This window comes from Antrostomus carolinensis, unplaced genomic scaffold (assembly GCF_000700745.2).
Source record: "Antrostomus carolinensis isolate BGI_N321 unplaced genomic scaffold, ASM70074v2 scaffold24114, whole genome shotgun sequence".
Classification (NCBI taxonomy): Eukaryota; Metazoa; Chordata; class Aves; order Caprimulgiformes; family Caprimulgidae; genus Antrostomus; species Antrostomus carolinensis.
Window position 1 is genome coordinate 41,073 of NW_010311742.1, and position 13,773 is coordinate 54,845.

Genomic DNA, 13,773 nt, shown 5'->3' on the forward strand with positions numbered 1-13,773 from the left:
GTAGGGAAACGCACGCAGGAAACCAGCAGGTTCTGTGAGCAACAAAACCAACCAAGTCTGGTCCCTCAGGGGTTTGACTCTCATCCCTAATCGCAAGGGCTGATTTAAGTTTTTCCTATGGCTGTAATATTTGTAAGGACCTCTTTTGATAGACTTCTTTCCACATCACCTGCTGTATTTTCATGAAATTTAGAAGAATTTAATTGGTATAAGTCCAGGGGTTCAAAAGTTATTTGTGGGGACATCTGGGTACCATAAACCTATATGTCTTACTCTTTTTGAAAGGCAGACTAAAATTCACAGCGTTTACTTACTTACAATAGGCAAAGGTTTTTTTGTTCATTTTTGTGTCTTTCAATTCCACCCAAGCAAGAAACAAAAAAAAATAATTGAATATAGAAAAAAAAAATCATGTTAAATTTGTGCAGAGACAGAAGGAAAAAAACTTTCAAAATATAGCAAAGTAGATGAGCTCCAAAGACACCAAAACACATCTTTGTTACTAAGCAAGTAAAGTGATACTAGTTGAGAAAATTTTTTATTATTAATAGATTTTATTCTGCTTTATTTTCATGAGAGACTTAATAAAAGGCGTTAAATATTTTAAAAGAAAATTCCTACCAGAATAAAGCAACAACCAGCACATCCTCTAAGTCATCAAACTGAAAGAAACAAACCACCACAGAAAAGGTAAAACCCTCAAGGCTCACTGATTAGTAAACATTCACAGATCAAAAAGAAACCAAATACTTTTTTTTGAAGGACAAAGGGGAAGAAAAGATAGAACAAGTTCCTTGTCCTCCTCCTCTCTGCATTTCCTCTAAATCTAGGATATCATTTTTGCCCTTCGCAGCAGCTCCAGCTCCAGCAACTGTGCAGTCTCTTCTGTCTTTTTTTCAGACCACACAAGAGGAAAATGAATGGGAAGATGAGAAAACTATTGCTTTGCACTGAATGCATAATAAAATCAGATTCTGAAGATAAAGTTGTTCAACGTTAAAACAACTTTCTTAGCATCTGCTTTTCCAGGACAGGTAAGTGTTTCCGCCAGGCAGATTTAGATTTGCATATAATAAAATTTCAGAGCACTTCTCTAAATTTTTTTCAGGTAGCTTCACAGATCAACCATCATCTTAGTGATGGAGAGCTTACCCTTGGAAAGATTCACAGCTAACCATTAGGGATCCTATTCAACTGGCACAGTCACCTTAATCACTGTTATATAAAAAAAGCAAAGTAGCCACAGAGGAAACAATACAGTAGGAGAAAATTTGGAGGACAGACAGGCAGACTTCAAGGCATTCAAGACAAACCTAGGAGGTGCTTCCAGAAAGCTATAATGCAGGATGACAGACTCACTCTTCTAAATCTCTTGCAGGGTGGTCTGACCCCAGCAGCAGTAACAGCTGGATCTGGGTTTGGAGACCCTCTGTGACCCCCCACCTCAAGAGCACAGGCTCTAGCCTACCTCCACATCACAGGAAAGCAGCTGACCTCCCCATCTGGCAGCAGCTGCTGTTGAAAATGCTCCTCCGGCACCTGCTGCAGAGATCCAGGCAGTTGTTACACAGCGAAGCTGGAAAGGACAACTGCTGCTCCTAACACAGAGAGCCGGGCTGTTACTCCTGCAAAAGCTGGGAAAGCAACAAACAGCTGTTGCTGAATCAAATACAGAGTCAGGCTACTGTTGCCCAGACAGATAGTGGGTGGCAGTTGTTGCACAGAAGCCGGGAGCAAATGGTATTTGGCAGCAAGGCAGAATTTATCTCACCTGTGGCACCACTCCACTTCTCGCCAAGGCAAAACGCAGCAGTCAAAAGTACCCAAAGGCCACGCTCAGCCCAACAGCCAGTAGTTGGATATGGAGGACTTAGAAGTCTGCCTCTCTCAACATTTTTGTTGAACAATTCTGTGTTTCCTTTGACTACCAACAGGAGCTGTATTTTCTCCAAACAGGGATCATCTCTAAGCTAACCCAAACCAGGCTTCAGCCAAGAACATTTTGCACAACTGGTTCAGGCCCATTAAAATCAGGCAGACAGATGGCTGTGAATTACACCGCGCACCACTCTCTCCTCTGGAAGTCAGCTGGAAAAAAACCCTCACTTTGTGCCTAACTAACGTCCACGTGCACTCTGCAGTTCACATCCTCAGCTGCAGCCTCCTGCCGTAATTTAGAGCAGATGCCAATACAGGTACCATGCTCAGCCCACATAATCAAAAGGATAAAATTGGAGCCGTAGCTCCAAGTACCCAGAACAGCAACAAACTCGGACAACTGATCTTCAGGGCAGAGTCACACCAGTTGTCAACCAGAGACTTTTTCCCCCTCTCGTTAATTTCACATCCATCTGTCTCAGAAGAAGACTAAGCTACTGTGATTCCCTCTGATGCCCAGTCCTCAGACACTGAAACAGCTGATACAGACTCCCCTGAGCTGGATGCAAAAGGAGAAAAGAGGTTTCCATCATCAACATTTTGTTACAACTGTAGCTCAGTCCATCTTTTTAATATTTATACAAAACTACAATGCCTAAAGAAACAACTACATTGAGGCACCAAAATACTCAACAGGTGAGATCATCTAGGAAGAAAAGTTTTAATTCTTTGGGATCTCCTACAAAACCCCAGGAAGCCAGCATTAGTACATCTCCATCTACTGCACCCTAGGAAGTGTTTACTTTTGAAAGTCACAATAAATTTTTATCCCTAGCTACAGCAATGCAACTAGAACTATATGCCATAAAAATATATGAGGTTTTGAAGAGAAATCAAAAACGCTCATAAAGAACAAATATTGTTAAAATCAAATCACTATCCCTTCAGTAACTTACTCTTCAAAAAATAAGAGAGACTAGCAGTATGGAAAATCTTTTCGAGTACACACCACTAACCTGCTCAGAAAGATGGCTGAATTCCCCAGGTCAGCAGCTTAACAACACCAAAAAAACCCCACTCAGAGCTGTTCTTAATAGCATATGAGATATAGCAAAGGATATTACTTATCTCTTTGCATACTTCCCCTGCAATATAACCAAAATTTAGTTTGCTGGGTTTTTTCACCTCTTCAATTACAACCAGACAGATCAGTTCACAGACACACTTCAGCTTCCTGTCACGTTTTGCGTATCTCCAAAGACAGAGAGTCTCCAGCCTCTCCAGGCAGCTTGTTCCAGTGCTTCACCACTTCCACTGGGAAAATTTTCTTCCTTATATTTCATTATAATTCCCCTTGCTGTAACCTGTACCCACTGCCTCTCATCCTCAGATTGTACAACTCCAAGAGAATCTGATTTTATACAGTCTGCTATCACCCACTGTACAGCTGAGATGGCAACTAGAGTCCCCCTTAGCCTCTTCTCCCACGCTACACAAACCCAGTTCTCTTAACCTCACCTTGCACAAAGCATGCTCCAGCCTCCTCTCCTCCTAGGCAGCCCTCCACAGGACTTGCTCTACTTTATCAATGGAGGGACTGATAGTGGACACAGTACTCCTAGTAGTAGTGGCCTCACCAGTACTGAGTAGAGGGGAAGAATGGCCTTCCTCAGTCTCCTGGCATACTAGTGCAGCCCACTATGCGGCTACTACTTCGACTAGTAGAATCCGTAATTCCCTTTCTAAGCATTCCTAATAAAAATCAGGTTTCTGGATGTAGGATTTTTAAACAACCCAGCCCCAAGTTTCCAGTTTCTAGAGTGAAACATAGTACCTTGCTTCCTTTTTCCTTCCCTTACAAGAAGACTGGCTCAGTAATCAAAAATAATAATTAAAAGTCTATCAAGCGGCCAAGGGCAGCTCCAGATGGTATCTGCTAGAAGTCTACTCAAACCCAGAAAGCTTTAGGACACTAATTCATCTATGACATATTACTAAGTGAGAAAAATTTCTTGAAAATTCACACACACACTGTTGCAATGGTAATTACTTCAAAGCAACTGAAACAAAGCATAACACTTGTTCCCCAAAACTAGGTAAAGTTAAACCAATATGCTCAGCCAAGCAAGTAAAGGCTTTAGTACCATAATACCAGATTTAGGATCCACGTGTAAGTCTTCTCCAGGCTATCAAGAGATTCAGCACATTCAGACGCTCACAACTGAGATTTTTTGGTATCTCAGCTCTCCTCATCCCAGAGTCCCACCTGCCTCAAGACCACCTCCACAGCAACAACAGCTACACACATGCCCCTCCGTGGCATCCCCTACCACTCTAACCTTGCAACAACCCTACTGATGTAATGAGACTGTTCTTATTATGAGTCATCCGTGGTTATTAAATTAACTTTTACTTCTTTCTGTTTCAGACAAACACTTAAAAAAAAAAACCCAAAACATCCAGGCATATCGACTGAGACACAAACTGAAAGGTCACATACTGCAAGCATCTAAACGAAGAGATAAGAATGCTTCTCTGTTTTTACATAACTCAGAAAACCATCTGGTAAAAATTAAGCAGATTCACCAGCTGTTCGCTTCACAAAAACAAGCTGATACACTTACCAGCACCAGAAACTGAGAGAGGGTTTAGGCAAATATGCCAGGCTAAAGTTTTGCCCAATGCATTTCAACTCCCACCCCCAGCTATTTACAAGCTTCAACGTTCTACTACTTGAGCACCACCTTAAGCAAAACTCTGAAGGAAACATTGGTCCCTTTCTACAGGAGGAAAGAGGGGTAAAAAAAAAAAAAAAAATATATATATATATATATATATATATATTTCTGAAGGTCACAGAAGACATTTCTACCTATTAGTTACCAAGCAGACAAGCATGAACTTTGCCCGTGCTCCGAGATGACCGCGAGCCTTCTGAACAAAGCAAGCAGGGTACAAAGTCTAAACTGGTAGTATGAAGCTCTAACCACTTCTTAGCAGAACTAGCTAACTTGGCACCATGATAACCACTTTCAAATGGTTTCCAGCAGACTTTGAACACTCTCAAGACTCTGGAGAAAATTCTGCTTCCAGAATACCGTGAAGGCAAGCCCGTGAGCTGGGCCAAGCCATGAACTCTAGCCTCCTAAGCCCCATGCTGACGCTCCAGCGTTTCAGCTACACGCACTACATACAAAGAGTAGCGTTCCAACTGAATTAAAGACCAAAACAAAAGTCAGTACTCATTAATTAGTACTCTGGACTACTAAACCCATTTGTCTTTCTGAGGACTGAAGACAGCCTTTACCCAACAACTACAAAAACCTTTAGTTAGGATTATCCCAAAGTTTCTGTGCTTGTTTAATACTTTTATTAAAGTATCTCAGTGCAAGTAAAACCCCCAAGATTTCCTGAATCACAGTAATTTTGCTCTTACAGTACCTTATACATTATCAGGTAAGAAGAAAAACTGATGGAAAACAGAAAAGAACTGCAGGAGTCAGACAAACACGTTTGCTTACTGGATATCTGCAGCCATCTCCTTTCTCCTCATTGCCTCAAAAGCAGTAGAACCTTAAAAACAACTAAAGAATAAATAAAAGCCACTTTCTAGATAAGCACACAAAGGAAGAGTACTAACCCATGCAAAAAATATTCTACTCAACATTCTGCAAACATTTTTTTGGTAAAGAACAGGACCACAAGGAACAGACATCTTCTTCAAAACCTGGAAATGGTATCTGAAATAGGCAAGCAGAAGAACACTCAAATCCCAGCAAAGCACAGGTCACATCATAATGCAGGCCAACAAGGACTGAAATAAATAAATAAATCTCTAAAGACATAAAAATTATATAAGCTTTTAAAAGCATCAGGACAAAGAAGCCTGCCAACGAGTCAGTGGAACCAAAGGAAGAAGACACTAGAGAAGTATTCAAAGAAGGTAAGGGCGTATCATAAAAGCTAAATTAATTCTGTGCACTCATATTAGGAGAGGAACTCAGGGACTATCCTATAACAAAACTGCTCTTTACAGAGAACTCTCTCATCCTAAAGTGCCAGCCGAGACATACAGAACAAACTAGCAGGACCAGATGATCAAAGTTTTAAAGGAACTTAAACATTTTTTTTTTCCTCCACAGACCGCTCTTTAAATCAACCTCAATTAAAGCTTAAATCAAGCTGACAGTCGCTTTTTAGTGTATTTTATTGGAGTGCAAACCAGAAGGGGTTAAGATTTCTCCAGTTCAGACAAATTTGACTTCTGTACCATAAGAAATAGCAGAAATTCCGATAAAAGTTTACAGAATAGAATTAGTATATTCACAAATATATATTACATACCGAAGAAAAGCGAACACAGCTTCTACAGAGCAAACTCCCGTATCACAAAACCACTCAGATGTCTCTGAAGAACTCAGTCAGTTGAGGAACACAAGGCTAACTCCAACTGACACAGTTCAATTCCAAAGTTTTGGAACAAACCCCATTGTCAAGCTCTGAAAGTGCTGACTTCCAGAACCTAGGATGAGGCAAATCCATTTAAACTTTGTTTCTTTGGGCTCTTCCCTAAGGACAAGCCACCGCTGCAGACGAGACGTTAGGCCAGCTGTGTCTTTGATCTGAGCTGATATGGCACCTTTGGTATTTGCTCACACAAACAACCTGACCTTTAAAAAAAAAAAAAATAACAGCGGTGACTCAGTTTCAGAGTTCTTGTCTTTACAAATTGGTTCCTGCAATAGGTAAAATATGAAACCTATATAAAATAACTCAAGGGCTGACTTACTCTGTTCTAGTTTCAAAACATCTCTTAAGAACTTCAGCTTTAATGAATTATCTTTTGAAAGCATAACTACTCCTGCAGAACAAAGACCTGCTCAACCAGTTAGACACAGAGGACCAGTAGATGACTACTTTGATAGACCAAACAACATGTAACGCATACATTAGGGCTTTAGTTTCCTCTGAGCAGTTTGTTTTTACAATTGCACATTATCTAGTCAACTCTAAAAAATGGGCTTAATTAGTAGGTATCAATCTAGCCAATAAGCATGTCATTTCCTTTCATCCAAATGATGAAGGACGACTAAAATGTTAGGTATTTCCCCAGGCTTTTTATTCTAGTTCTTACAGTAGTTAAAAGAAAGGACTCATCTAATGGCTGCCCCACAAATGCACAAGCTTATCCACAGACCAGAAAAAATATGAAATCCTATCAAAGATATGCCATGTAGCTCATTTAATTAACCCTTAACTCTTCTATTAACTCTTGCTTCTAGTACAGAAACACAAGAAAGCTAGGCTTGCAGTGATAATTGAACCATAAGAACTTCCCAAATAAAGGGAAAAATTCAACCCTTGGAGACTTTCCAGCACCAATGGAATATTCTCTAGATGGGAGATTCTCAGGACCCCTTAAGACATGTAGCAAATCACTCAAATCCTCATTCTCTGCCCTCCCACACAAAAATATGAACTCAATAAGTGTGTTTACTGTAAATGATCCTTGCTTACCAAGAAATATTAACCACATTTTATTTTCAATGTGCCAAATAACTTTCACGTTATCTTTCAATGAAAGCACATTCCTAGCCTCTAGGAATATATATAATTAATAATTTCAATATTATAATTGGTATTAGTTGTCATGGCATTTGAAAAAGGATCCTACAGCTACGACCTCTCAATCTGTTTCAGTGACCTACTAACCCAAATACCTATATGAATGGGCTGATGGAAATGGTGATATGATTACTATGATGTGAAGAGTCTTTTCAAGGTAATTGAATGAAAAGAACAACATAAACCACCTTTTAAAGATGAATTGGTGCTCCAGTGATAATTATTTAGGTTCTTACAGCAGGGCTGTAATACACACAAATCATAGTATCCTCTTTCTTCTCTATAAAATGTTAGATTGCATTTCCAATTAACTATCTGCCCTTATATAGGGGAAATTAGCTGGCTTTTCCATGAACAGCAATCAGCAGAAATATCCAAGTTATCACGTTTCTAAATGGACATCACTCTTACTCCAATTTCTTATTTGTGACTCTGGAATCCACTTCATCTTCAGTTTAAAGGCCAGAAAGGTGACTAGCAAACCAAACTGGCTTTGTTCTGATGGACACAAGCTTTGGGATTACAGCCGAGTCTAAAAGCATCTGAAGAAATTCAACTGCTGTTTCTTCAGAAACACACAAAGAACAAACTAATATTAGCAACGGCCTTGGTAGCAGAAAATGACAACCAAAATAAGAACTAAAACACACTAAGCATGCAGTAGGCTTTTATCGTGTCTCTTGACCCTAAGGACATTTACAGCAAATAAAACCAACTGTGTTACAAACCAAGAGGTCCAGCTAACAGTTCCACTGCTGTTACTGACTGTGCAATGCACTAAATTGTAAGATGTGATAAAAAGCAACAAGGATTAAAAGGAATTTTAATCAAAATGTAAATTAAGAGGCTTCATAGGTATGAGCTTTAACATCCTACAGTGTCCTAAGGTCCTCTTTTTTATTATTACTATTTTTATTTTTTTTTCACTGAAAACCAGCCCTGTTCACCACTTCAAAATTTAGCTAAGGATGCAGTAACCTCTATCCACAAAAAAGGTCAGGTGAAGCAGTGCTGAGCATCTTGGTACCTAACTATTGGAAACTTAGCAGAGCCCACTTTTACCTAAAGATGCTCAGTTCAAGGGGATGCAGAAACAAACACAACTCTCCCAAACCCTTGTTTCTATATAGAGTACCAGATTTCCTTCCAGCCACTATGGAGAGAGCTGCAGAGCTCAGTCTAGCTGGTGTGCTCTGGGAGCATCCGCTGCATTACATTCTACAGAGAGGCCAGACAAAAGAATGGTTTGGTATCAGCAAGGCTGAGGTTTTTGAGCTCAGACAGATCTGAACACATATAAAACCAGATATTTAGGTGCCTAGGGAGACCTTCTGTATAAAATGTATGCCTCCAAGAACTTTAAACATAAGTTGGAGGACACCTCCCAAAGATTTAAATTTTGATGGGAAGTTTCTTCACCATCTGTCTCTTGCTGAGGACCATGTTCCAAGAGAATTGCCAAACACTTCACAGGAAGTCTGCAAAGAAATCGGGAACAGTCCTTTCTGCTCCAATGCCTTAATGACAAAACCACACAATTTCTTTCAGGAATCAGTGCTAAGTACATCAACTTTGCTATTTGCTCAAAATCCTTTTGTGGATGGTTTACCTTTATGTAAAATGTTGAAACTCTTTCCAGTCCCCAGCATAAGTCACAGTCCAGGGTAAGAATAAGGGAACCAGCTTGAAGCTATTCCTGTATCTGCCTACCTTTTTCACCCATCAAATTTTCATACTAGCAATAACTTAAAAGTGACAGAAAACCTGAGCCAGCATCCCAACATACACAAGAAAGCAAAGCTCCATGAGCACCCTAAAAAAAAAACCATTTAATACAGATGTAAACTCTGCACAAAGACTGTCAGACAGTGAAAACAGTGTGCATCACAGAGATAACCTTGCACAGGGCTGAAGCAGACGGATGCTTTTCATAACCACCACCACAAACACACACACAAAAAAATCTTTAAAAATACATCTTGCCAGTTATTTAATGGCATTGTATTAACTTCCAAGGAGAAAAGATTCTCCAGTGTCTTTTATTTTATCCATTCCAGAAGGAAACAAGTAGTTTGAATTATGGTTAAATCTTAAAAAAAAAAAGAAATAAAGAAAGAAATAATAAGCTTATGTATCAATGTCATGGCCAATTTTATAACTGAAAACATTATCATCTAGCATGCTTTCTCACCTTTCTGTAACTGATGGCAATGAGGTTCTTCCTTCCCAATTCCCCCTTGCTCCTCCCACAAACCTCTGTTTTTATGAAAAGATTGACACAGAGATGAAGTTTGAAAAAAAGATATTTTTATAAACATGCGTGTGAAGCAGTCTATCACCCAGTTAAAAAAATGCAAAAAGAAAAAAACCTCACATAACTTTGTTTCACAATGAACACAAATGAAAGACAGAAGGAAGAAGAAGAAGAAAACTATTAGATAGCTGTTGTTTTGGTGAAAGCAAGGATTTTTAAGTTTTGCCATTCCATTCTGAAGTCTTCCCACCCAGAGCAAAACTTGAGCTGCTTATTTATTTGATCAATGAAAATCATGAATTCTATGAAAAACTTCCTTCTGAAGCTCCACTCTTGTATTATGTGGACATCCAGAAGCTGGCAACTCCCACAATACTCCAACTCTTAGGCCTACCCTACATTTAGAATTGTTGTGGGGACAGTCACACAGGACGAATCAAGCGGTCCTACAGGCAGACACAACTTACATGACAAAAAGATATTCTTGCTAATTTTAGTCCCCATCCCAACTGAAGCTGTAAAAACAAAAGTAAAGGTGCCAGCATACAAAAATGTCGACGTCTGACGCTTCTGCCAATACTCAAAGATTGTTTTTCATTCCTGAGCAGTTTAAGTATGCCAATTTAAGTAAGTTCAGTGCAAATAAAGTCTGCAATTAAAAAAAAATCTATTTTCTTTATAATAAAAAGTGGACCCCAAACTGCAGAGATTACAGATACATTTGTGTCGTGTGAGTACCCGGATATCCCACTGGAGATGAAAGAACATTTTGCAGTTAATGACAACAAACAAAAGAACAGAGACGTTAACAAAAACTGGCAGAAATTACATGCCCTTATTTCCCCCAGCATGTGAATGAAGTAAGCTGCAGCATCGCTCTTTTACAAATTCACATGCAGTTACCTTTTTAAAGAACTCATGCTACAAACACAAGTTGTTGTTTTTCCTACATGCCAATGACACTTTGTGGAGAAATTCTGAATTGCATTTAGTAAAACAGCTAAAACTTGTTTGTGTGCTTAACTCCACTACTTTAGCTTCTTCCACTGAAAACAATCAGACTAATGTATAAAGCTAAGCTTCTGCATAATCTTTCCTAAGTGAGGACCTAAGAAGGAAAAGTTAGACAGGTTGCTTATACAGCCCACATGCATGAATACGTACTTTGTACTCCCTGGGTAGCATACAGTAACCTCATTAAAGAAGCAGAGGGGGAAAAAAAATCATTATAAACCACACAGAACAGGCTTAAATTGTTTTGAGACATTAAGAAAAAATATTTTGGTAGATCACTTACTGTGTTTTACTCTATAGTTAAAATATTTTATAAAATTATTCAGTGTCTGTATGTATAGATATGTATGTACACAAAATTGTTTTAAAAGTATTTCTCTTTAGTGCCTCAGCATGTAGAAATAACCTGTTACAATAATCAGAGCTAAAAGGAAAAACCAAATGCAATACAAGGTCCTGCTCTAGCTGAAATCAATGGCAGAATCCCTAATGGCTTTGAAGGATACAAAATAAGTCCATGAAAACTTCACAAAAGCATCAAACATCAGTATAATTATGACTTCACCGAAAAATTTTTTATGAGGAGGGAAGACTCCTTCAAGTTTCAAAACTTCAAAGACCACTGCTCTATCCCTCTTAAAAGCAACTTGGGAAAGGCAAGCGTGAAATGGTGATGGAAGTTTCCCTCCCAGCTTAGTTCAGCAGAGATTAGCTGGACAAAGCTACAAAGAATTGCTTTAAACATTTCCAGTGATTCAACAAGATACCTCACACAAATATAGAAGATGGCAGCAGAACTCTGAGAAACATATTTATTAATTAAAAGGTACAGAAAACAGAAGGGAAAATCATGCAGTATTACTTTGCACATTATGTTTTAAGACAAAATATTTTGCTAGATCACTTTTCCATTATAAATTCCTAGTGAATGAGTTGTAAATTCCATCAAGTATTTAAAATACCCAAAATCCTTTACTGTTTTGTAACAGCTTAAAGATACAAGGCCTAATAATGATTGACATTGTCCTTTACTAATCTGAAGCTTTAACAGCATGACAATTGACAGTTCAGTGTTTCAGAATCAGGTAGAAGCTTGAGACTACTTAAAAAACAAAAACAAACAAACAAGATGAAACAGAAAAACAAAGGGGTTTTTTTTTAAATAAGCATTGTTACATGATAAAATATTTCCTAGGTTCAGACAGATTATGTCATCCTTCATCTACAACTGGTTTCTGTGACTCCACCACACATCTGCAAGTTTGCAATAATACTTACTTGTCTTCGTAGTACCAAACACTGCAAATGCTCTTATACCTTTATTAATTGGGTTTGAAACTCAAGCAGAAAAATACTGGAGAACTGCAAAACAGCATTGACACTAAAAAACTTGCAAAGTGGATACAGACTGAAAATTCTATTTTAAAAAATTAAAAAATAAAATTATATATATATATTGCATTCACCAGCCACTAACTTCAGCATCATCTGGGATTCCTGAATGTAAACCTAATAATGTGAGATTCCATAAGAGCCTGTCTCTGCCAGTATGAGTGCAGAACTGGGGTCCCAGTTTCCTTTTACACGGTGTACTGTTACTGGAAAAACTCCTTTATGAAACTCCAGCCTTAAAACTGAGACGTCACTCTTTACACACACAAAAGTATCTCCAAGTACAACAAAATAAATGATCATTATAGAAACATTTGTAAAACATTTTAATAAATATGGGGTGTAAGATACTCAGGTACAGAAAGGGAAATACTTCCCTGTTATCAACTGGGAACTCCACGTGTTACGTCAGTGAGATATCAGACACCTTTTGCAAAAGAGGAATTACATAATGTACACTACAGTCACCCTACCTGCAATTCCAATGAAACACTCTTGTTAAGCACAGAGTGAATTACTTTTTTTTTTTTTTTAACTAAATAAAATAGTTTCAGAGGTAACAGATGAGAAACAGTCTTTTAAGAAGCTGTGCATACAGACAGCAGTTTTACAACTCAGTCCAAGAACAAGCAGGAGCCTGTACATGCAAAAACCACTGCAAACAGAAAAAGCTTAAAAGAAAATAAATTGAAAAGCAAATATTAAAAAGATATATTCAAATATAGTCTGATACCCCTCCAAGCTGCTTTTGGCTCTCCCCACCATTTCAAATACAGGTATCTTCCACTTGTTTGTTTACTTGTTCTTAGAAAAACAATATAAAACCAAGCAATATTAAGAAGCAATATACTGAACCGATTAACCAGGCTCCTGAACACAAGCTAACTATCACTTTAAAGAAAGACTTTATTCTGGGAAGAAGATTTAGGAGTTCAAAGTTAAATTATAACCCTTTCATAGGGAGAAGGGAAGGTAACAAACAACTTTTAAGGGCGTATTATTCCTTGCTACACAAACATGTTGTTGTTTGGAATGGGGTGGGAAGAGTTTTACCATCATGACAGTAGTCATAGGCTGAGGCAAGCATGAAGTGAGTGTTGATGCTATAATGGAAACACCTCTGTTCAGCGCTAATCTGTAGTACCGGTGAGTGATTCATTACCAACACTGTGACAAATCATGAGGAGTGATGAGCTTTGTATCCTCCCTGGCATTTGCCTCTTCCAAGTGAGCTGGCACACAGCTGTCCCAGGGCCTGGGTGCTTGTAGAAGGTTGGAACAAGCAAAGTGGATGAAAATATTTTTCTCTTTTTTTTAAATAAAAAAATAAAAACTGAAACTCTCTTAAGTTAAAGAAGACATTTTGTTCACGCACCTTGAGAGAAAAAGGCACATGTTCCCCATTTCTGACAACAAAAAGAACAGAAAGAGCGAGCGGAGGCTTTGCAGGGTGGGCTTCACACCCCCGCCCCGGACCTTCCCACAAAGAACAGGCAGCTCAGCACCGAGGAGAAGGAGAAAAGCAGCGAGAGGCCACGGGCGTCTGAAATTTACCTGGAAATCGGCCAGTATCATTTCTCGGTCCATGTTGGACGCCATTGCAGCCAGCT

General features: G+C 38.7%; 1 protein-coding gene across 1 annotated transcript in view; it reads right to left on the reverse strand.

The window, feature by feature from the left end:
- The window catches only part of LOC104524076 (FAS-associated factor 1-like), a gene marked incomplete at its 3' end in the record, with an annotated part of 50,131 nt that extends 36,369 nt beyond the window's left edge, over positions 1-13,762 (reverse strand). The window contains exon 1 of the mRNA XM_010166836.1: positions 13,718-13,762. Coding sequence (XP_010165138.1) covers positions 13,718-13,762 — 45 coding nt within the window. The remainder of the gene's footprint in view (positions 1-13,717) is intronic.
- Between the last annotated feature and the right edge of the window lie 11 nt (positions 13,763-13,773).